The 24,828-nt window shown below is 39.7% G+C and overlaps 7 protein-coding genes across 7 annotated transcripts; 4 read left to right on the top strand and 3 right to left on the bottom strand.

The window, feature by feature from the left end:
• Window positions 1–2,804: 2,804 nt before the first annotated feature.
• SPAR_J00070 (sugar porter family MFS transporter) lies at window positions 2,805–4,652 on the top strand (the record flags this gene model as incomplete). The annotated part of the gene is made up of 1 exon (XM_033911196.1): window positions 2,805–4,652. The coding sequence occupies one exon, from the start codon at window positions 2,805–2,807 to the stop codon at window positions 4,650–4,652; it is 1,848 nt and encodes a 615-aa protein (XP_033767087.1).
• A 3,744-nt stretch (window positions 4,653–8,396) lies between these two features.
• REE1 (Ree1p) lies at window positions 8,397–8,993 on the bottom strand (the record flags this gene model as incomplete). The annotated part of the gene is made up of 1 exon (XM_033911195.1): window positions 8,397–8,993. The coding sequence occupies one exon, from the start codon at window positions 8,991–8,993 to the stop codon at window positions 8,397–8,399; it is 597 nt and encodes a 198-aa protein (XP_033767086.1).
• Window positions 8,994–9,562: 569 nt separating this feature from the next.
• SPAR_J00050 (acetyltransferase) lies at window positions 9,563–10,153 on the bottom strand (the record flags this gene model as incomplete). Its single annotated transcript, XM_033911194.1, has 1 exon — window positions 9,563–10,153. The coding sequence occupies one exon, from the start codon at window positions 10,151–10,153 to the stop codon at window positions 9,563–9,565; it is 591 nt and encodes a 196-aa protein (XP_033767085.1).
• Window positions 10,154–10,940: 787 nt separating this feature from the next.
• HXT9 (hexose transporter HXT9) lies at window positions 10,941–12,638 on the bottom strand (the record flags this gene model as incomplete). Its single annotated transcript, XM_033911193.1, has 1 exon — window positions 10,941–12,638. One exon carries the CDS (start codon window positions 12,636–12,638, stop codon window positions 10,941–10,943), a length of 1,698 nt encoding a protein of 565 aa, XP_033767084.1.
• A 1,003-nt stretch (window positions 12,639–13,641) lies between these two features.
• On the top strand, window positions 13,642–15,411 carry IMA4 (oligo-1,6-glucosidase IMA4; the record flags this gene model as incomplete). The annotated part of the gene is made up of 1 exon (XM_033911192.1): window positions 13,642–15,411. The coding sequence occupies one exon, from the start codon at window positions 13,642–13,644 to the stop codon at window positions 15,409–15,411; it is 1,770 nt and encodes a 589-aa protein (XP_033767083.1).
• A 904-nt stretch (window positions 15,412–16,315) lies between these two features.
• On the top strand, window positions 16,316–18,136 carry SPAR_J00020 (Enb1; the record flags this gene model as incomplete). The annotated part of the gene is made up of 1 exon (XM_033911191.1): window positions 16,316–18,136. The coding sequence occupies one exon, from the start codon at window positions 16,316–16,318 to the stop codon at window positions 18,134–18,136; it is 1,821 nt and encodes a 606-aa protein (XP_033767082.1).
• A 1,543-nt stretch (window positions 18,137–19,679) lies between these two features.
• On the top strand, window positions 19,680–20,195 carry SPAR_J00010 (uncharacterized protein; the record flags this gene model as incomplete). The annotated part of the gene is made up of 1 exon (XM_033911190.1): window positions 19,680–20,195. The coding sequence occupies one exon, from the start codon at window positions 19,680–19,682 to the stop codon at window positions 20,193–20,195; it is 516 nt and encodes a 171-aa protein (XP_033767081.1).
• Between the last annotated feature and the right edge of the window lie 4,633 nt (window positions 20,196–24,828).

Raw genomic sequence — 24,828 nt, 5'->3', positions numbered from 1 at the left:
TTTGAGCTGACAGAATGGACTTGGACCGTGCAGAAATGCGCTATGTCAAAAAGATGAAGCCTTTGTACGGGAAAAGCCTGAAGAGAGAAGCCAAACACCTATTAACACTTAATTCATTCCAATATTCTAAGTGAATACATGCGTATCTTTGCTACAAATTCCGGCGCTTTACCTGAAATAGATGTCTCAGAGTTGGCGTGAATACGTAGATTCTGTGTAATGTAGCATCTAGAACATGAACGACGCTAGGGGTCAAGCGTACGTACCGCAAATTACCTGTTGCTTACTTTAAACCTTTGTTCGAGTGCAACTGCTATTGTGTAAAGGCGCACGCTCTCTGTTCGTATGTATATATGAGACTATGGTTTTATTGGGCGAAGATGTAGATTCTCTTGGGTAACATAAAAAAACTAATGTAAAACGATAGAAGAACACTAATCACTCCGGGACAAAGAAAAAGAAGAGGTAAGATCATGGAAAGAGAAAGCTTTACGTCACGTAAAGTTATGTGCCTACACAGTAATTGCCCTCTGCAACTTGCAAGCCTTTCTAACGGGAAAGATGGCAGCTTCCGCATTGATTTCGCTCCGGTACATATCGTTCTAAGGCCTTGGGTCCCTCAAGCAACCCGCATATTTCTCCTGAACATCCATATCCCAAGGTATTTGGAATCCAAGGCCAATGTCTCAAAATATTTCGCATCTTTTCTGAGACATTGCGGTAGGCCCGTTCGATGACTGCAGAAGCACTGGTTCATTACACGCGCTTCATCCGATTGGCACTGACGGATTAGAAGCAAAAGCCACTCAACCTTTGACATTGGCGTTCTACGAGGGCAGCACGGGAAGAAAACTATCAAGGGTCAACAGTATTGCGGAAGACACTACATGCTCTTTTAAAGATCGAAGCTGCCCCGAGATTGGTCGTATTTTTCACAGACCGAATTTAGTCCTTTTAACAAACTAAAAGCCTTTCAAAATGGGATGGATTCTGTTCAAGTTTAAGGCCAAGCCTTCCGGCTACTGAGATGTGCGTGGAGTTACACTTCATGCGAGACCTTCCTCCTTGGCACTGATATCATCACCAACACCATTTCTCCAACCCGATCTCGCCAACACAGCCCCACAACAATAGTGATTTTTCGTCCTGTAGAATTTGGGAAAGCACGTGTTGACGCATTTTTCTATATCATTCGTGAGTGCGTGGCCTATTCATGAAACTAGTGGTCCCAATCGTTGAAGGAACGGTTGAATCAGTAGTAGAAGCATCTGGTAAGCCTTCAACTTCGAAACACTTGGCACATATGCCTATTAAGTACCCATAAATGTTGCGATGTGTTCGTAAATAGACGCACAGCTCTCTCCGTTTCCCCACTTGAAATCATGTTGGCCAGACGCAAAAACCCTCCCTTTTCTCAACATTTCTTGAAGCTACACTACTTGAAATGATCCCCAGTTGTTTGAAGAAATTGGATTACTTTTTTCATCATACCTCGAAGAATGAACCACAGAAAAAACGATCTGCAACTGCTCGGGGAGTTTAAGTAACTCTTTCGATCAAAGTCCAAAGGCAGTCTCTGAGATAGGCTTGTCGCACCTTGGATTCGAAGGCCCACTCTTCTTGGACCACTCAACCTCTGTAGTACAGTGGCTAACAGTCAAATTAGCAACGACGCTGGCCATCTCAATCATACAGAAAAAAAATCCTCATCCGCACCATAACGAGCCCAACATCCACATAGCTCATCATATTGCTGCCCGTATGCTCTTGTAAAGATTCAAACGAGATAGCCAAGCTTAGACGTAATTCTAGCCCAACCACTCCAAACGTCACCGCTGGTGTCTTCGAGCTTGACGAGATGGACTTACTGGCCGTGGCCTCTTTCTACACCATGTCAAGCGTTCAGGGCCGACGCTTCAGGGTCGACGGGCTACCGGTTTCAAGTTTTTGCTACGATAACTCAGTCTGTCATCAGTCATTTAGAGGAGGAAAACTACGCATCAGTAGACTTGGGTCAAGATCTTTATTGTCATCAAAGCTCAAAGAACTGGGACACGAAGTTGCAACATATGCATGCATAACCTCCGCTTTTTTATTGTATTTTCCCGAGAAATGCTCCATGCGGAAGAAAAAAGAAAAGTTTATTTCCCCGTTCTTTTTCCTTTCTCGAGCATAAATTGTGCGGCGGTACGCCACTTCCACAGAGCGTCGCGTAGTTATGCCTGTATTCAGGTACCACAACCAACTGCTTACTGGATGACAGCCGAAGAAATGGGTAAATCACTATACTGTAGTCGCTTACCGGCAAGCAAACCTGTTTCACCGAAAAAAGTTCCAGGTGCTGTGGTTTTAGTCTACCCCGTGGATCGGCACCCATTGTGTCCTAGTGTCTTCGTTGCCCCGCTTTCCCCACAAACAGTCGCAAACAGTCGCAAGCGCCGCTATTCTGATTCTTTGAATTTGTATTGTCCTTTATTGCGGTCAAAGCCTCTTTAGTTCTTCCCTCCTTCTTGCTATCAAAAATATTTGTTTTCCACGCATGGTCTTATTCGAGGGGAGGGCCTTTAAGGGGGAGACTGCAATAGCCACATCTAAGCACGTCGCACCGATATCGGGACATTTGGAGACATATCGACCTCACTTCAAAAGGTTACAAGTTTCTAGTACTCATCAAAAGGAACGTGTTCTTTGTATAAAAGCAGTTGGAAATCAACACTTATCGAGAAACTCTACATCTTTTTACCGTTTCTTTCTCTGTAAGAGTGCATAGATAACCATCAAACAATTAAGAAAAATATTACAGTATGAAAAATATCATCTCGCTGGTAAGCAGGAAAAGAAATGTGCCAGAGGATGAGATCGCAAATATTCCGGACTCTTCAAGCGGTACAGTCATGCGAGCAAAGATTTTAGACGCGGAGGATTTAGAAGAAGAGAAGAAAGACGGCGCATTTGAGTTGGACCACTTGGAGTTCACCACTAATGGTGGACAGCTAGGCGATTCTGAAGGGGACAGCGAAAGTGAAATCAGAGTTGCAGACGCTGCTGATGATGCGAACGAAGCTAACAATGAGGAGAAAAGCATGACTTTGAGGCAAGCTTTGCGAAAATATCCAAAGGCTGCCTTATGGTCTATTTTAGTGTCCACTACGCTGGTTATGGAGGGTTATGATACTGCGCTTTTGAGTGCACTTTATGCATTGCCAGTTTTCCAGAGGAAGTTCGGTACTATGAATGCGGAAGGCTCCTACGAAATTACCTCGCAATGGCAAATTGGTTTGAACATGTGTGTTCTTTGTGGTGAAATGATTGGTTTACAGATTACCACTTACATGGTCGAATTCATGGGCAACCGTTATACAATGATTACGGCGCTTGGTTTGTTGACTGCTTATATTTTCATCCTTTACTACTGTAAAAGTTTGGCCATGATCGCTGTAGGGCAAATTCTGTCGGCTATGCCATGGGGCTGCTTCCAGAGTCTGGCTGTTACTTACGCTTCGGAAGTTTGTCCCCTAGCGTTGAGATATTACATGACCAGTTACTCCAATATCTGTTGGTTGTTTGGCCAAATTTTCGCCTCTGGTATTATGAAAAACTCTCAGGAGAACTTGGGAGATTCTGACCTAGGTTACAAATTGCCATTCGCCTTACAATGGATTTGGCCTGCACCTTTGATTGTTGGTATTTTCTTTGCTCCTGAGTCGCCTTGGTGGCTGGTGAGAAAGAATAAGATTGCGGAGGCCAAAAAGTCCTTGAATAGGATTCTGAGTGGCACTGCTGCTGAGAAGGAGATTCAAGTGGATATTACTTTAAAGCAAATTGAGATGACGATTGAGAAGGAAAGACTTCTGGCATCGAAATCAGGGTCGTTCTTCAATTGTTTCAAGGGCGTTGATGGAAGAAGAACAAGACTTGCGTGTTTGACTTGGGTTGCTCAGAATAGCAGCGGTGCCGTTTTACTTGGTTACTCGACATATTTCTTTGAAAGGGCAGGCATGGCCACTGACAAGGCGTTCACTTTTTCGCTTATTCAGTACTGTCTAGGTTTAGCAGGCACCCTTTGTTCCTGGGTAATATCTGGCCGTGTTGGGAGATGGACTATACTGACTTATGGTCTTGCATTTCAAATGGTTTGTCTATTTATCATTGGTGGAATGGGGTTTGCTTCTGGAAGCAATGCTAGTAACGGTGCCGGTGGTTTACTGTTGGCTTTATCGTTCTTCTACAACGCCGGTATCGGGGCTGTAGTTTACTGTATCGTTGCAGAGATCCCATCCGCAGAATTAAGGACCAAGACTATTGTGCTGGCCCGTATTTGCTACAATTTGATGGCCGTCATCAATGCCATTCTAACGCCATATATGCTTAATGTGAGCGACTGGAACTGGGGCGCCAAAACCGGTCTATATTGGGGCGGTTTCACCGCAGTCACTTTGGCTTGGGTCATCATTGATTTGCCTGAAACAACTGGTAGAACCTTTAGTGAAATTAATGAACTTTTCAATCAAGGTGTTCCTGCTAGAAAATTTGCGTCTACTGTAGTTGATCCTTTCCGGAAGGGAGAGTCTCAAAATGATCCGCAAGTTGACGTTGTTGATCAGTCCTCAAGCGCAAAGCAGCAGGAGCTAGATGAAGCTAACACATTCTAGGCAGGAACCTTTACCAAAAAAAAAAAATTTCGAATAATCTATGCTTTTAAGCGTTCTCTTACCTTATAGAATATATATATTCGTTCTTTTTTTGAATAATTTGTACGCATTATGACCTATAAAAATCCATTGAAGCTATCAATTGATTTTACACAATATTTAACAAGAACATAACATCGTGGGGCTTATTCAAGAGCGGCTACGCCATTTACGACATCCAAGAATCCGGATTCCTCTTAGCCTCTAGAAGCTTCTTGGTCAAAATCTTATTTCTTCTTGTAGTCTCGTCATGTGTGCTCCTATATGTGCATACCTTGAGGAAACCATCTTGCATGGCAAGATGACACTTGTACCCTGAAGAAATGCCCAGTCAATGAAGGCAGCGGCAAATGCGGCAAAAAATTCCAGATATAGATAATCCTTTTCTCCTGCTTTTTTCTGTAGATATCAGCGCTTGGCAAGAGAAAAGTTCACTTTCGCGACAATATTCACTAACTGCGCGCAAACGGTGAGGTTGACACTAGAATCATTACTCGTCGCGTACGTTATTTACTATCATTTGACCTGCAGTAAAGACAATGGTGCAGCGTGTAGGTGTGCAGACACATATAAACCGAAAGAAGAATAATATGGTATGCCACACTCATAGTATTCATTGGACAGCTATTGGATTTTTTTAGATAGAAGTGCGGACATGTACACTACTCCCTCGTGGTCAGAAATTTCACATTCTTGTGAGTAAACATCTTAAATTTTGATCAAACAGAGTAAAGCTATATAATCGGCATTCAAAACATAGTACTATTCATAGAAAGTCCATTAATACACACTTGCGCGGGCGCAAATCAATCTACAGATGCTAGTTAATGACTTGCTCCATGCATCCTGAAGGGAGGAATAGGAAAAGAAATAAAACAAGCGAACACACAATCACCACATGCCTATATTCATAAAGAAAAAGATGCAAGTTCTGCTTTAGAGAATTAACCTCCTGCGGCGTCTCCTTGAAGCCTCAGCATTCAATCATAACGTCAAAAATGTGTCCAAAATTTGAGACAATACGGAATGGAACAATCACGAAAACATTAGTAGCGCATCAATAATATACAGAAACCACTAATGACTCATGATGTTGCTATCAGATGAAAAGACTTGAACGAATAGACTAATAATCACGATATAGGAATATGTGTTTCTTTCACCAGAAGAAGCCATCAACCCACCACCTACCACTTGCAGTAAGAAACCAATACCAAAATTTGAGTTTGGAGTTTGTTCGAACCAAATCGATTCAAGAATAGAATGCAAATAATGCTAAAAAATATTACCTCATTAATAATCATAAACCGTGACAAAAAATGTTGTACGATAGCCAGGTGATATAGGCATTAGCGACTGGCAATCCGACAGAAATAAGACTCTCCCGAAAATTATATAAATCGTGGCTGCAAAGAATAGGTACCACCAGCACATACATGTTTTATATAATAAGAATGCGCCAACTGGTTAATATTTGTCGCAATCTTAGCCCTGCAGATAAAGCCCACGATTTCTAGAGCGCATTCAATGAATAATGGAATATGAGCGTTAGAGGCCCACTTGATACTGTAGATTTGTGTCTCTCTCTCTCTCTTTTTAGTAGGTTCGTTCAGTTCTTTTTCAGGCACAAACAGATTTTTGGACAATTGAGTAGCCAATTTGGAATATACCATACCTGGTAGGAAAATGTTGCTGTGACAAGTATGAATACAACAATAAATACTATAGCCGCACTTAAACCAGGCGTACAGTTATGAAAAGACCAATCTTTAGAAAAAGCCATGAGTAATTTGTGAAGAAGAATTGTGCGTAATGAGCTGTACGTTTTATGACTTTCGTCTAAATCTTAAGCTGGAAGAAAGATGCATTGCTTGTATACATGTATATATTTGTATGTATATGTCGATAGGAGATAATATCTCTAAAGTGACGGATTCAAGTGCCGTCCGAAAACGCGGTTAGGCCATACAATATGTCACATAATCTGGAGCGAAAGAAGAGATAAGCGACAGGTGTCTCTGATCTAGAGTATGGCTTCAATGAAACGGGGTTGATGCCGTTGCCGCATCTGCTAGGTGAAATATGATCGTAAAGAGCCCTGTTCTCATTGCATCGAGCACATTTGAAATCCACATATATTATGCGATTGAGAAAGAGAGGTCCTAGGCCCATTAGCGCAAGAAGCCTGGAGAGAATGGTAGAAATACAGGTGAATATGAAGGATAACAATATCATGGCTCCCACAGCGACACTTAAGAAGGTACCCAAGAAGCTGATTGACTAATGCATGTGACTATATAACGACAATCTATACGGGATCTGGCCCTTGCTCTGCTACGACGACCTCCAAAAACTTTTGGGCGATAATTATAGCGACTATCGCACGTACTGCTTTTTCGCATCTCTTTCGACAGCGACTCTTGGCGATTCACAAACAGAAGTAGAATTTGAAGAGGGGAGTTACTTATAGTGGGAAATATTATCCAGTGTATCTCATCGCGCCAGGAGTTTGAAGTCTTCGATAACAGCAATGTACTGGGCATCACGACGTATTACTGTTTGCTGCGCTGCTTTATGCAGACGTCTAATACAGGAACTTCCTACCGACTTTATTGTGAAGCTATCAGTCTTATCACGGTAGCGGGATTGCTTAGTGAGGACACTTTCAAGTCTCTTTCCTTTAACGGGCTGCAGCTCAAAACAAAGTTGCTTTATTTGCTTCCAATGACATAGAGATGCTATGTCGTGTATTTTCATTGTACAATACGTCTAGATGTCAAAATATCGCCATCACGGCGGGAGGCCACCGTTGATCCTCGACTTTCTCTGGAAAGATTTCAAGAGATGGTTCGGGTATTTACTTACCGGAAAAATGCTTAATGCGGTAGCTACTGACTCAATTGGGGTTTCTTATACCGAGGACTATCTCAAAAGGATAGGGAGAGAACTTCATACAACAGCACTGGAAATAGAGCCATGCTTCTATGGATACGTAGGCATTTCATTTTTGTGGCATTGAATTAGAGCACTAGCTTGGAAATTTGTGTACCGAGTAAGGGATAGACGAACCACTTTTGTTTCGGATACCGCCATTGCCCACATATCGGCTGAAATCGCTAGGGACATGCTAAAGGATGCATTCTTCATGTCAAGCAACCCTTATGAGGTTCACGGTCCTGTAATACCAACAAAAGCGCTAGAATTATTGGATGCATTAGTGGGCGCTATAAGTCAATACAGCTGCCCCTGCACCTTTCGCGCAAGACAGTGAAGTATTATTAGATCCAAACTGCTTCTCAGTGAAAAGGGCGTGAGGCTATTCATCGATGAGGCCTATTTTACAAATCTGAAGAAGTAATCGCTGACATCTATACACCTGGATGTTTAGGGCTTCTAAGCACACAAAGCGATCTTTGAAGTGCGTAGTATGATTTTGTCCTTTCCAAATTTCTGAAAATCATAGCAAGATTGCTGTTTTATATTATAAGCTCATAATCGAGCACTCGGGCATCCTAGCTGAAAAGATGCTTACGGAAAGACATTGAAAACAAGAACTCTTAGACTAATGGTATGAAAAGACAATAGAATTTAAGTAGAGTTCCTGCCTTTGATCTTGACACAAACTCTCGCTATTTACTGACAATCAATATAAAAATCGCTGGTAAAAAAAAAAAAGGTTTATACAAAATCTTATCCATTAGTTGACTAGCTCAGATCATGTAAAGCCTTTCCCAAAGGAGAAGTAAGGCTCCACTCTGAAAAGGTGACGTTTAGTCCGCCACGTTCAGGTGTGCATGCCATTGGACCAACGAAATAATGATCTGAAACTGGGAATGGAGCCAAACGTACTAATGGCCATGTCTTTTTATCCGAAGAAACTTGGAGCCTCAACACCCCCTTCTCAACGGTAACACGAAGCCAAAAGTCCTTGGGATTTTTGTCGTAGATAGCTGTTGACCAATCTGATCTTCCATTTGTCAAAACACTGCTTAGCATTGCGTGCCCATCAGAAATTTCTATGCCAGCTTTGAGCCAATGTCCATCATCTATACGAACCATGATACCAGCCTGATCATAAAGACTCTCGTAGCTTCCCTGAATACGGACTTGTGCAGTAAAAGCACTATCTGTCTGTACTCCCAAAAAATGACCACTGTCACGGGTAAATCCGTAAAAGGTTTCACGCCAGAAATCAGTTTTTTCATCTGTTTCCAGAATGACTTTTCCTGCCTCTTGAAAAACAGATTTTGGCTTATTGAACCAAGTTCCTTGCGACAATGCAGTGTTTTTAGATGCGACCATTGTGGTTGGTAATTTATCTTGTTTGATGGAGAAGCTGTCACTTGAACTTTTGTTAATATCAGGTTATTTTAAATACCTGGGAAAATTGGTGCGTATAGGATCATCACTTTTTAACTCCACCGAAAATGTTCCTTTTTTTGTTCGAGGCTATTTGATGACCTTTCATATGTATGCATGCAGGTGGCCATAATTTCAGTTTGAAGTTTCTCCCATGTTAGTTCGCGTTGAAAGATTGGCACGGTACTTATTTCCCCGAAAATTTCTCAAATCCGAATATAAAGCTACTAGCCACGCGTTTTCTATATGGTTGAAACTTGAGCAGTTTTACATAAGTTTTAAACTAATAATTTTCTCCTTAAAAATAGATTATACCAGAAAAAAGCTAATATACACCATCATGGTGAGAATGAACAACCTTAAACCAGAACATATACCAATAATCAACTATCTCTCTACATATTTAGCTGACAAAAGATGAGCTAGCTCTTATTTATTCTTATAAGAAATTATGGTACATAATCATAGAAGACAACATTTGCTTTTGATAATTCCTCCAGAAAGCAGATCCATCATTTTCGATAGTTTGTAGTTGTACTATCCTTTTCAACGATCTTTCTTATCACCTTACAAGGATTACCTGCTGCCACTACATTTTCTGGTATGTCACGAATCACAACACTACCAGCAGCAATCACGGAGTTTTTACCTATATTCACTCCAGGAATTATTGACACACCACCTCCAATCCATACGTTGTCTCCAATAGTCACAGGCATGGCATACTCTAATCCCTGAAGGCGTCTTTCCACGTCAATTGGATGACCTGCCGTATAAATACCAACATTAGGGGCAATAAATACGTTGTCACCGATGACTACCTTGGCCCCATCCAATATAACAAGATTGTGATTGGCGTAAAAGTTGTCTCCGATGTAGATGTTACTACCGTAATCACAATAAAACGGCGGTTCAATTATAAAGTTATCAGTGCAACTACCAAGTAATTCTCTTATAACCCGGCTCTTTTTATTTTCATCAGCAGGGCTAAGAGTGTTGTATTCGTACAGTTTCATTTTAGTCTCTTTTCTAATTTTCAAAAGATCTGGATCATAGTTCGCATCATAAAGCTCACCAGGTACTATATTTTCTAATACACCCATTTTTCTCTGGAAGCCTTGTTTTTATGCTTATTAAAATGCTTCTCTAGGTTCTTGCTGTAATACATGAGATCTCCCTCTTTATACCTGCATCTTTTTGAAGTAATGCTAAATAGTGCCTGGCCCAGCGTCACAGGGTATTTTACGAGCGCGTACTATTTGTGAATTTTTTTTGGGCTCATTGAAAACTTTAATTTTTTAAGTTATACAGGCACGGCACACTATGACAGGAGGTTACGTTGGAGAAATAGCGTTACGGCCGATTGTGAGAACATTTAAGAAATTTCAATCCATATCAATAGAGTGGCAGTGTCGCCTAAAATATTAGCACCGACTTACTTAATTAGCTGAAGGAAAATTAAGATATCAGGACACCGATTTGGTATTATATTTTTATGGTAAATGAGTAGTTTTACTAAGCTTAATTTGAATCAACGTCATATGAATGTTTCTGGGGCTACTTGCTACAATTCTCGATCCGTAACAGCGGAACTGTGGACTCTTCTGTCTCACAGCTTGGTTTCTTGAATAAAATATCACTCCGTCCTTCTGAATGTAACAAAATTTGTACATTTTAAAAATTATTCATATGAGAGGAGGATACTGTAGTAACCTGTTCACCCTGCCAACTCGTGTAGCTCATGTATATCATATAATTTCTCATTCTATAAGGCATAAGAGAAATGTTCATTAGAAATTAAGGCGTACAAAAGTGAACATTGTATATAATAAAGAATTAAGATCGTCATATTTTCTTTTTCCGAGTTATTAAGGACTCGGAGGATCAGCTTTAGAAGAACCTCTTGTAGATTGGCCTATCGTCGTGGTCTATTGCGTCGGCATCATAATCTGCTGTTCTTCTCTCCGGTGGTACCCATGAAGCGGACTTCCATGCTGGGACACCCTCCAGCCACATAGTATTCACCTCCTCCAGCGTCAGGCCTTTTGTTTCTGGGACAAAGAAAAAGACGTAAAAGTAGGAAAAGACTAGACAGCCTAAGAAGACATAACCGTAATAAAAGTTGATTGCACCGGTGATAAATGGGGTGAAAAAACTAATCAAAAATCCCCACATCCAGTTTGCAGCTGTTGCAATTGCCATTCCTCTTGATTTGACTCTAAGAGGGAACGTTTCTGACACTATAACATAACAGCCGCCTGCCCAGGTGGTGGCGAACGAAAAAATGAAGAACATGGTGAATACAATCATACAGTTACCGGCGCCTTGAGAAGTAATATCCTGGTGGCTGCTTCCTTGAGGCCACAGCTTCGTTACACCAACGGAGGCAAACACAGTAAAGCAGCATAACATAGAAGCGGCACCCCACAACAGGCACGTACGGCGTCCAAACCTCTCAATAGTGTATACTGCTATAAATGAAGAGAAAAAATTGACCACACCGATAATGATCGATGTCTGAAAGGAGTCCTTTAAGCCGACGGACTTGAAAATGGTCGTACCGTAATAAAAGAAGTAGTTGTCACCCGTCAATTGCTGCAGCGATTGAATCATCACTCCCATGAGCACACGCTGGAAGACTTTCGTTTTAGTGGAGAGTAGCTCAGACCATGACGCGTTACCTGCCAACTTTTCAAGCTCGATGCCTGCCTTTATGGTATCATATTCGACTAACAAGGCAGGGTCGTCGACTGAAACTTTGTTGGATTTCGACAGCGAACGTTTGGCTTCCTCATCTTTACCAACCTCGATCAGGTAACGTGGTGATTCTGGGACGAACATCATCCCACTAACCATGAATGTGGCCCAGGCAAAGCAAAGACCAAGGCCGACTCTCCATTGAGTGGCATTATGATAGTTCTTGGTACCGTAATTGGTACAGTAGCCTAGAAAAATACCCATTGTACCCATCAGCTGGTACAGCTGGACAAGGGTTCCTCTGATATGTTTGGGAGCGACTTCAGATATCAACATTGGGGAAAGGACAGCAATGCCTCCCACTCCTAGGCCAGAAATAATTCTTCCAATAAAGTACTGGTACCACTTGTCTATCGAGGTTATCTGGATCAGGATGCCTACGACGTAGATGGCAGTGACTGTAATCAATCCAATACGACGGCCATATATATCACCGACTTTCGACAGGACAATCCCACCTATTGCGCAGCCAATGTTGAAAATTGAGACAATCAAACCCATTCTTACTTTCGACAAGTAGTAAGTTCCCTCGTCGTTTTTTTGACCAAACCTTCTGATAAAGTCAGACAGGTTAACAAAACCAGAGATGGTACCGGTGTCCCAACCGAAGATGAAACCGCCAAATGCGATCATTAAACACAGGATTGCGACGGTGCTATATGCAGAAAGAGGTTTCTGGGGTAAGTCAATAGGTGGTTCAGCCGCATCTAGGTTGAGAGAGTTTTTGGAGTCACCATGTTCAGTCTTGATAGATGGTGCACTTGCTACTGAATTAGAATTAGACTCAGTAGCGGATAGGTCATTCGCAGATGTATTATTGGCACCTGACATGATTTTTGGGTAGAATGTGAAAGGATTTAGAGCTAAATTGTGCGATAATTTACTATTCTAAACCATGTCGAAAAAAGAAAGAGGATAGGAAACAAGAACAAGTGTGCTCTTCAGTTAGTTACACAGCTGTCACATTATATACCTTTGCTTTAGAGGGGAAAGAGAGAGAAAGAAAACCTGACTATTAAAGCTAAGTAGCATAGGTGTCTAGAACTACTGCTGCCAGCCACCTTGAACGAAGATGTCTGAGTGCATGCATTGCTCATGTGGTCAGCATTTATTTGTGAAGGAGGCGGATTCATCTACAATTGCCGACGCCTGATTTTCCGCGGATAAAATTGATTACTTGACACTTGGAGTTTACACTTCACGAAACTTCTTTTCTTTCTTTTTTTTTTTTTTAACTTTCAGGGGAAATCGGTGCAAAAACTAAAAACGAAAAAGATGTTTCGTAAAGTATCAGGGGTATGCAGAGGCGGAAAACACTTATAATTCGCACGGAGAAATGATTATGTAATATCGCGGAGAAACGCTTATGTAATTCCGCGGAGAAATGATTATGATATTTTTGCGGGGTCCTGAACAGGGGCAGTTTATGCTTCGCACTTTGTCTTGAGACTGAGAATACGCAAGATTGCGGAGGCAGTGCACATAATGGGGCCTGCTTGCAGATGGTATGATACTGCCGTAACGGGTCGAGTGACAGGCACTTTAATGCAGAATGCACCATGTCATATCATCTAGGTTGTGCAAACGTTACCTAAAACTGAAAGCTTCGTTTACATACAGCACTGGTTCCAGATCGCGTGTTTGCTTATGTTCCTTTCTATTTTTGTTAATTTTTTATAAAATGCTAACAGGCACTCAAAAAACCATATATAAGTAAGGAAGACTTCTTCACTCGAGGAATGAGCTGTAGTAAAGAATAGATATTCCATTCAGCAAACCAAATACACTAACACAAGTGAAAGTTTTCTCATAAAGAAAAAAAAAAATCGAAAAAATGACTATTTCTTCTGCACATCCAGAAACAGAACCCAAGTGGTGGAAAGAGGCCACAATCTATCAGATTTATCCCGCAAGTTTCAAAGACTCTAACAACGATGGCTGGGGTGATATGAAAGGTATTGCCTCCAAGTTAGAGTATATCAAAGAGCTTGGCGCCGATGCCATTTGGATCTCGCCTTTCTACGACTCTCCACAAGATGACATGGGTTACGACATTGCCAACTACGAAAAGGTGTGGCCAACCTATGGTACGAATGATGACTGCTTTGCCTTGATTGAAAAGGCACACAAGCTTGGTATGAAGTTCATCACCGACTTGGTCATCAACCATTGCTCCAGCGAACATGAATGGTTTAAGGAGAGCAGATCCTCGAAGACCAATCCAAAGCGTGACTGGTTCTTCTGGAGGCCACCAAAAGGTTACGATGAAAATGGCAAGCCAATTCCTCCAAACAATTGGAGGTCTTATTTTGGTGGTTCTGCATGGACATTTGATGAAAAGACACAAGAATTTTACTTGCGTTTGTTTTGCTCCACTCAGCCTGATCTCAACTGGGAGAACGAAGACTGCAGAAAGGCAATCTACGAAAGTGCTGTTGGATACTGGTTGGACCATGGTGTTGACGGTTTCAGAATTGATGTGGGGAGCTTGTACTCCAAAGTTGCTGGCCTACCAGATGCGCCTGTGATTGACGACAATACGAAGTGGCAACCTAGTGACCCTTTTACAATGAATGGACCACGCATCCACGAATTTCACCAAGAAATGAACAAGTTTATCAGAGACAGAGTCAAGGATGGTAGAGAGATTATGACAGTTGGTGAAATGCAACATGCTTCCGATGAGACCAAGAAGTTGTATACAAGTGCATCAAGACACGAGCTTAGTGAGTTGTTCAACTTTTCCCACACTGATGTTGGAACTTCGCCCAAGTTCCGTCAAAATTTGATCCCATTTGAATTGAAGGATTGGAAGGTTGCGTTAGCTGAACTGTTCAGATACGTTAACGGGACTGACTGTTGGTCAACAATTTATCTGGAAAACCACGACCAACCTCGTTCGATTACGAGATTCGGTGACGACTCGCCAAAGAATCGTGTCATTTCCGGTAAACTATTATCTGTATTGTTAGTGTCACTAACTGGTACTCTGTACGTTTACCAAGGACAAGAACTGGGTGCAATCAATTTCAAGAACTGGCCTATTGAGAAATACGAGGATGTCGAAGTTAGAAACAACTACAATGCGATCAAGGAAGAGCATGGGGAAAACTCGAAGGAGATGAAAAAGTTTTTAGAGGCCCTTGCCCTTATCTCCAGAGATCACGCCAGAACACCTATGCAATGGTCACGTGAAGAGCCAAACGCCGGATTTTCTGGTCCTAGTGCTAAACCATGGTTTTACTTGAACGAGTCTTTCAGAGAAGGCATTAACGCGGAAGATGAAGTCAAGGACCCCAACTCAGTTTTGAACTTCTGGAAGGAGGCCTTGAAATTTAGAAAGGCCCACAAGGATATTACTGTGTACGGCTATGATTTTGAGTTCATTGATTTGGACAACAAAAAGCTATTTAACTTCACCAAGAAGTACGACAACAAAACATTGTTTGCTGCTTTGAACTTTAGCTCTGATGCTATAGACTTTACGATTCCAAACGATGACTCGTCGTTTAAGTTAGAGTTTGGGAACTACCCAAAGAAGGAAGTAGATGCGTCTTCCAGAACATTGAAGCCATGGGAGGGCAGAATTTACATATCTGAATGATGGACAATTGTGACGAGAATATATATCTTTTGTTTTTACTTACCCCATTTAGATACTAAATATTAAATAGTAACGATTTCACACTTCAAAAATGATGCAGACGGGAGAGATATATAGCTGCGCCCATGTTGATAAATCATATTTTAATGCATAGTGATGTGTAGTACTTTACTAATGTCGATATGTAATGCGTTTATGTCTCATTTTTCGTTTTTTCTGTACCGATTAATTTTCCAATCCAACAAGCAGCTTTCGAAACGATCAATGAGGGGCGTAGCAATCGTTCCAAGCCGAAGATGTCTGGAAAAGAAATGAAAGGAAATTCCACGACTAGCTTGATCAGTTGACGAAAAGATGAAAAAAAGTTAAAATAAATTTTATTTCCCGAAGAAGTCACAAGTTACGTTTTTGCTGTAGGCTGTACAAACCTTTTTATGGTTTGATGCGGCTATTTTTTCCTATTAATTTTTTTTTTGTTTTCTTTGTTTTTTTAGTTGACTTATTGGACCCTCAAACCTAAAATGATTCCGTTTTCGTACAGTTCCTCGAATTTTGTATACCGAATAAGGACATAGGGTTTTCCATCATCAAATGTGAGGGTTTCTATGGATTATAAGCTCTTAGTTTTCAGATCCGGAACAGGGCTGCGTAACTAGGCAAGAATTGCCGTTAGCCCTAACTTAGCTGCAGAAATCTGTTCAAACTATTAATTGCACCCGAATGTGATGCAAATGAGATGATGTTATAGAGACTGTTATGGTTCCCATTTGCACCCCCCTGTGACTTTTGAGAGGTCAACGGCTGATTCCAATCATGATAGAGTGGTTTATTTAAAAGAGATGACGGCGCAGGGTCTGACGGAAGTACAATATACAGAGTAGTACTTGCGGATGTTTGTCAGAATATGGTGGAAACAGATCTGTCTAGAAATGACAATTTGGACGATAAAAGCACTGTCTGCTACAGCGAAAAGGCAGATACCGATGTTGATAAGTCTACTGCGTCCGGCTTGCGTCGTATAGATGCCGTCAACAGGGTCCTGTCTGACTATGGCTCTTTCACAGCTTTTGGAGTCACATTTAGTTCGCTCAAGACCGCTTTACTAGTAGCGCTGTTTTTGCAGGGCTATTGTACTGGACTTGGTGGGCAGATTTCGCAATCGATACAAACCTACGCTGCTAATAGCTTTGGGAAGCATTCTCAGGTTGGGTCAATTAATACCGTCAAATCAATAGTGGCTTCTGTTGTCGCTGTGCCATATGCACGTATGTCGGATCGATTTGGGCGTATAGAATGCTGGATCTTTGCGCTGGTGCTTTATACTGTGGGAGAAATTATTTCTGCCGCCACACCAACATTTGGCGGACTTTTTGCTGGTATTATTATACAACAGTTCGGTTATTCTGGCTTTCGTCTTCTTGCTACAGCCCTGACGGGAGATTTATCTGGATTGAGAGATCGTACGTTTGCAATGAACATATTCTTGATTCCCGTGATTATAAATACGTGGGTAAGCGGAAATATTGTTAGCTCAGTGGCTGGTCATACTGCACCATACAAATGGCGTTGGGGCTATGGGATTTTCTGCATTATTGTTCCCTTCTCCACCTTAATCTTGGTCCTTCCTTATGCATATGCTCAGTACATTTCCTGGCGCAACGGTAAGTTGCCACCATTAAGATTGAGAGAAAAAGGAAGGACTCTACGTCAAACGCTCTGGAAATTTGCGGAAGACGTAAATTTGATTGGAGTTATTCTCTTCACTGCTTTCTTAGTTCTAGTTTTATTGCCTCTTACGATAGCAGGTGGTGCCACATCCAAATGGAAAGAAGGTCATATTATTGCAATGATTGTGGTCGGTGGCTGCTTGGGCTTTATTTTTCTGATTTGGGAATTAAGATTTGCCAAGAATCCATTTATTCCACGAGTATATCTGGGTGATCCAACTATCTATGTTGCACTGCTAATGGAATTCGTATGGCGTCTAGCTCTACAAATCGAGTTGGAGTATTTGGTCACTGTGTTAATGGTAGCATTCGGAGAATCGACTCTAAGTGCACAGCGGATAGCTCAGCTTTACAATTTTCTGCAGTCTTGCACTAATATTGTTGTTGGCATTATACTGCATTTCTATCCTCATCCCAAAGTATTTGTGGTTACTGGATCACTTCTGGGTGTTCTCGGAATGGGTCTTTTGTACAAATACCGGGTGGTGTACGACGGAATTTCGGGTCTTATTGGCGCTGAGATTGTGGTTGGTATAGCCGGTGGTATGATACGTTTTCCTATGTGGACGCTAGTGCATGCTTCAACCACCCACAATGAGATGGCAACTGTTACTGGATTACTTATGTCTGTTTATCAAATTGGAGATGCGGTGGGTGCTTCTATTGCTGGTGCAATATGGACTCAGCGTCTGGCCAAGGAGCTGATACAGCGACTGGGCTCAAACTTAGGTATGTCAATTTACAAATCACCACTCAACTATCTAAAAAAATATCCTCTTGGATCTGAAGTTCGTATCCAGATGGTGGAATCCTATTCAAAGATTCAACGCTTATTGATAATTGTGTCAATTTCGTTTGCAGCTTTCAATGCTGTTCTCTGTTTTTTCTTGCGTGGGTTTACCGTAAACAAGAAGCAAAGCTTTACCACGGAAGAACGAGAGAAAGAGAAGCTCAAAATCAAACAGCAATCATGGCTCCGTCGTGTAATTGGATATTGAGCTGGAGAGTACTAGCGATACAAATATAGTATTAATATAATTACTGCCTACTGTAAGGTTGCTTGAGCCCTTTATTATTTGGTTTTAGCTGTTGTTAATCTGGCTTTCATACTTCTCATAATTGACGCCATAAAAAAATTTAGACTTCCAAATAGTGAAAAAAACTTTGACAAAACTCAAAAGGCCCAATAACCCCGTAAGATTTTAACCAATGTGCTGATTTTACGAGCCATCAACTCTAAAAGTTTCAACTGAGCGAATATGAAATTTGAGTGGCCCATACTTAGCATGATTCGCTGATTAATGTATAACAAGTGTGAAAGTATGTATAGCTGCACGGATTGTAAATAGAGCTCATTTAATATCAGGCATTTTTGCGCAAGTTATTTTTTCCTTTGGAATTAATTGCTTTTTTAGAATATCTTATATACAAAAATCCTAATTCACAAGCTAATGTTTCCCATCTTAAGTAGACGTTTATTTAAAACCTGTTATTATATAATGATTCGCTCTTTGCAATGTCGTTTTCCTAAAAAACTTAGATATTTAATCTCAAAAAGTGTGTGAATAAGTGTTGAGATTCCATTGTTGATAAAGGATATGGTATTAGATGTACTGAATATTCTAAAAGTTCCCAATTATGTAGAAATTTGTGGAATGTAATCGGTAATTCAACATAATGACAACATTATTACATCATCTTTCATTTTATATGTCGTCATTCATTATCCTATTACATTTATCCTTGCGTCTCAGCTTCCACTAAAATCGATGACTGTTTCTCAACCTTTATGTCTTCTTACATTTTATATGATAATATACAAGTACTATGGATACTAGTCGATACATGATAGTTGATTTTTATTCCAGCATATAAAAAGAAAGACGATAAAGTAATATTATTATGTAGAATTATCGATTCCCTTTTGCGGATTCTAGGATTCTGTTGGAGAACTTCTAGTATATTCAGCATACCTAATATTATGGCCTTTAACAACAATGGAATCCCAACAATTATCCAATTATTCACCAAATTCTCTATTCCAACAATAGTAATATGGCATTGATTATATTGTAGGCTATAGATTCGAATTCATGAATTCCTAACGCTCTGAAAGAGAACTTCTGCAATACTCTGTAAAAATAATATTATTACTTTTACTAAAAATGGACCCTCTAAAAGTAATTTTTAAACTATTTTCAAAGTAGTTGAATGCCGCGTCCTGCAGTTTATGTACATAGGTCCAAAATACACATTAAGGATTCTTTTCTTCATAATTCCTATTTAGTATAGTTATGAACATAAGCCAGCCGATCAACCTTAGGGATAAAATGCTTCAACACTACTGCTTAATCTTTAAAATGCATGTCGGCACAGTCTGCAACCAAACTAAATTTGTTTCTAAATAAATCCACGCAACATCTATAAACATTAACTATAAAAGGCAGTAAATTTTTTGAACAGAAATAGTAGTAACATGTTTGCTTCCTTAGTATTGAAGCCAAAGCCATTTCTCAACAGGCTATAAAAGATTAAAAGAAAATGGTTCCCTTATTCGGTTTATTTTACATTTTTTCTCAATTGTGCTCCTTATGCTCCGCATATGTTGATGTCACTAGTGGTTACCAAGTATTTTTGGGCTTGCCAAACAATATGACAAACAATCAAATCTGCTGGTTATTCCAAACATCATACTTCGATATCAATTCCGATAAAAGTGGTAGAACACTTAGAACAGGACGGTTTGAACCTGGCGATCAACAATCTTTGGTTTATAGGGATACTTTAGTTGAGTTGGAGGCTATTACAGATTTTTATGAGTACAGTAACCTAGATCTATCGACTTATAACGGACCTGAGCCATATAATTCTGAGACTGATTATTGTAGAGATATAATGGATTTGGTAATGCGTGTATATGATGAAGAAGGAAATTATGTCCATCCAGCTGCTAATGGCTCAAGAAATGCTTGCGCTCATCCAACTCCTCCTACGTTAAACAATCTATTGATAAATCATTATTTTGACGGAAGAAATTATAAAGAATCTTCCATATAATGATGTAGTAAGCATACTGGAACCCCTTTATGACACATTTAGAAGTAAGATACATTTTTGGTTGATGTGATCAAGATTTTTTAGTTTGTGGATTTAGAGTTGGTTTTACATGTTTCGCTTGAGCGACACATTACTAACACGTTATCGGTTCGCTACTGAAACATGACAGATTTATTATATAGTACCGGGACATCATAACATCGCACTTTCGAGTTAATATATGTATACACAACATCGAGGAACAACAGCATCTAGGGGTTGATGACATTGTGTTGTATACTCTCATTATGCTAGTGGTGGCATGATGCAAGAAGCTGATACATACCTTAAAATGAAAGAGGACGTAGCTATACATTGTTTGTGGACGAGTTCACATACAGTACTGAAAGAGATGAGGATGGGTTGAGATAGAGTTTGAATGATAATGAATATTATTACATCATCTTCCATTATATATGTTGTCATTCATTATCCCATTAAATTATATCAAACCTCGCGTTTCAGCTTCCACTAAAATCGATGACTGTTTCTCAATCTTTATGTCTTCTTACATTGTACATGATAATATACAAGTACTATGGATACTAGTCGAGACATGATAGTTGATTCTCATTCCAATAAAAGTCAACACCACCGTTACCACCTAAAGTTATACTGTTTTTATGTGTGTGTACGCAACAGTCTATCAGAAAAACAACCCGTAGTCAGAATTATCCCTCAGAAGTTCCAATTCTCAAACGATTGTTCTATCTTTCGAAAGTGGCTACACCTAGGAGTATTATAAAACTCACAAGTTCTTGGAGCCTACTTCGAGAACTCACAACAGGACAAGTATAATTAGAGATGGAATGTGATTGTCATATCAAAAGTACAAGATAAAACAATTGGTGGTCTGAGGTGACAAAATTAACTGAAGAAGTAGCTAGCAATAAAAAGAAAAGTTAAAGAAGTACAAGGGTGATGTATATTCCAATGCTGCCAATACAGCACGCTTCAAGATTGTCACTTCACTTTCAGGTAGATGATTTGAGTTCAAACTCCCAAATTTGAACTTAATTTTTCTCCTGAGCATTTCAAAGCAAAATGCACGAAGTGTTATTTCCCATAATAATAACTCCAGTTGATAGCAGTATATCCGGAGATTTTCGTATAATGATAATTTACTGCGTAATATGGCATAAGGGAGTAGCAACGACATTAATTATCATGCCATTATTGAAAAAAAAACTTTAGCATCAAGTGTTATTTCTGACTCTAAATTCAATCAAATTTTTAGCAGAAAAAAAAAAAGTTGAGGAAGTTCAAAATAAGCTATAAATATTTTGCTGACTAGAATGCATAGATAAGGTTTCCTTTCCATTCAAAATAGCACGTGTGCATTTTTGACTTAGAACAACTGTAAAAACGGTAAGGTGGTTACAGCCACATAATTTTCTAATCATAGTGCTGAAAAAATGATTTGTTCTGAAGTTGTGAGTTCTTCGTTGAACTATCGCAAAAAAAAAACCCATGCAAAAGCGTACTCACTGTTTTTCATTTTACCTTTTCAGCAGTATGCCTGCATGCTCCTTAATTTCAACGATTTCTTTCCATTTGGCTTAACTGCTGCTTCGGAGTATTATGGTGATTTTTTCCACAAGCTAGAGTTTGCTTGTCTTCTCCTATCAACAGAAAGTTTATTTCTTGTGTAATTTTCTGCCGACGGTTGCAGAATGCCAGATTAGGTGGCTTAAATATTCGAATGAATACTTCCATAGAACACATACCTATATATATGCAGCTAGTTTCTTTGTTTTGCTCGGGTTCTGGGACTAAATCACCTCCATCCGTTCAATCAATCTGCATATGAAGTACTGTGAACTCAATTTATCAAGGCAGTGGCTGGATACAGTATATTGTGAAGAGAATTTCTCCGATTTTGTCTTCGTGAAGTTTCTAAATCCTTTACAGTCTGAAGGGAAGATATACTGCTATACTTTACATATCACCAATAGAACACTAGAAAATAAGGACTACTTTTGTATTATGAAGATGAATTCAAAAACATGGCCACGATGTTAATGAGCTTGTTGGCGACGGTATCATCTTGCGTTCATGCTGGAACCCTCGACAGTAACTAGACCGAGATTTATGAGTATGCTAACTCCGTTGTGGACTCGGTTAGTTTGTAGCAAACCAATGATACTATCAATGTAATCACAACTGAATTCAATGCTACTACCATTGGCTTCGATGCAAACGTTACCAACATTAATATTCTTGACGTCGACCTTTCTCTTCTTCGCCAAAAAATCAACCAAGAAATGCAAAAAAAAAGGAAAAGGGTGTCTTAATGCAAGATATCGTATCTCCACTAAAGACTGTACTGATTGCGGTAAATCGTTCGGCTATTCATCTGTACACAATTGCGGCGGAAAGAGCTATTCATGCATCAAAACGTGCACAGAGTAGAATGGTCATGTTTGTTGCGAAGAGTGGTGGATCCAAACACGCTGCCCAAAAAGAGGGATTTGAAAGTGTAAGGTGCTTCAATAATCAATAATATGGTGGCCATGACCACCATGATGAGCTTTAAATAATAAAGTCTAGGTAGTATATATAAAGTAGAATAGTATACAAGCAAGAACGTCCTAAAATAAAAGCTGAAAAAAAAAAAAAAAGCCACCAAAGCACCCATCCATGCAATGGCTTAGTTAATCTTATAATGAAAAAGAACAATAGCCTCGGGCTATTTTTGACTGAAAAAACTCTGTTGTTCGCCATTTTTAAAAAGAAGCATCCATTTTCTTTCCAATTTTCTATCCTACTCACCCGGTAAATGTAATAGTGCTTTTTCAGTTCCACCATGCACTTCCGCCTATTAATATGATAAATACAGCTTTAGACCAATTGAAATAGATACAGTGGCTAAAGAAGCTAGTAAGCATATTGTAAATCATATGATATGATAATATTACAATATGGCAGTATATAAGTTTGCAGCTGTAAACACCCCTTGTGTAGCTCTGAAGACGCATGCGTGTTATTCTCCACACAAAACTTAGTTGTTCTTGTTCGTAAATACAACACCTATCATATAGGGTTGCATAAGAAAGAAGCCGTCTTATGAGTATCTAATGGAAAGATTTTTGGAATTGTTGACTTTCTAAATATCACTATCTTTTCCTTATACTTGGTTACATTATAAAACAAACTAAAGCAAAACCTAGAAGTATGGTTATACACGGTCTGTGACCTATGGGTGATTATAATCGCTCCTTTTGTCAAAATATTCTCTCTAAACGGCTAGTACTATCAAAATATAAGGCTTTCAATAATAGGGTAACCAGTCATTACTAAGTTTATTTGTACTCTCAGCTTACTGAACCTTTCTCATTTTCAAATAAGTATCTCCATCCCAAAGCAAGTTGAGGTTAACGTTTCTTTTCTGCAACAGTTTATACCTCTACAACTCAGGGCTTGAAGGCTATAATAACTGGGACTGGAGTCGTGCATATTCCTTCTTTAGGCTCACGCCTTTTTCGAGTTTTTGCTCCAGTATGGAATAGTGCTTCGGGTCAAAATAATGCAAGCTTAAAAGCAGGGCACATAATGATAACATTGATATAGTTAAATGAATATTTCAAATGAACATCGCATGGATGAATCTGGTATCCTATTGACAGTAATACGAGAAGATAAGATGGTATGAGATTATATTGTATCGTCCGTGTGAGTATCTGCTGGCATAATATTATAATGTATTGAAGAGGGGGTATTAGGATGACGAGGTGGCATATAAAGTTTTATGTGATGTCGATATAAGTATGGAATATTGTGGCGCGGCGTCCGTTTGAGCTTTCGGCAATATTTTATAGTACTATAGTATGACTACCGTTGATATTGATTAATGGACGTACTTAGAATGGGGATATTTTGTGATTGAGTTGGTAAGATGAAGTAAGGATATCGTAGCATATGTATTGCTATTATAGTATATATTTATATTTAGGTGATTTTAGTGGTGATTATTTGGTGGTATTTATATTGGTACATATAAAATGGGTAGTGGATATTTGTATAAAAACGTTATAAAGCATGAAGTTAAGAGTATTTATATGATAATTGAGGTTGTGTGATCAGTTATAGATATTAAAATGTGGATAATCGTCGGTGTTATGGGTAAATGGCACAGGGTATAAACCGCTGAGGCAAGTGCCGTGTATGGTGATGTGGTGATGTATATGGTACTAATCGAGTGAGAGATGGCCTTGGTGTAGAGTATCATGGCGGGGTAAGTTGGGGTGTGATGTGTTCTATAGCGTCCGTGTGCATATGCGATATCGTTAAATAAATAGAAGGTGAGTATGGTAGATCTAGGTATGTGGTAGTGATAGTTGGAGGTGGTGTTGTTTGGGGATGTGGAAGGTATAATGGAGAGGTTGATAGTGTGGCAGGGTAAGTTCTTGTATTGTTTACGTTTGATTGTTTAAATTAGATCTGTTTACATTTGATCTGTTTACATGTGGTATGTAGTGTTATAGTAAGGACGACATGGTAGATGGGGGAATGTAGATGGATGGTAGGGTAAGTGGTAGTGAGAGTTGGATAGGAGATATTGGGAAGGGGATAGATGGTTGTTGGGGTGTGGAGA

Source organism: Saccharomyces paradoxus, chromosome X, assembly GCF_002079055.1.
Source record: "Saccharomyces paradoxus chromosome X, complete sequence".
NCBI lineage: Eukaryota > Fungi > Ascomycota > Saccharomycetes > Saccharomycetales > Saccharomycetaceae > Saccharomyces > Saccharomyces paradoxus.
Note: the sequence above shows the minus strand (reverse complement) of the source record. Positions and strands in the feature narration are given on the sequence as shown.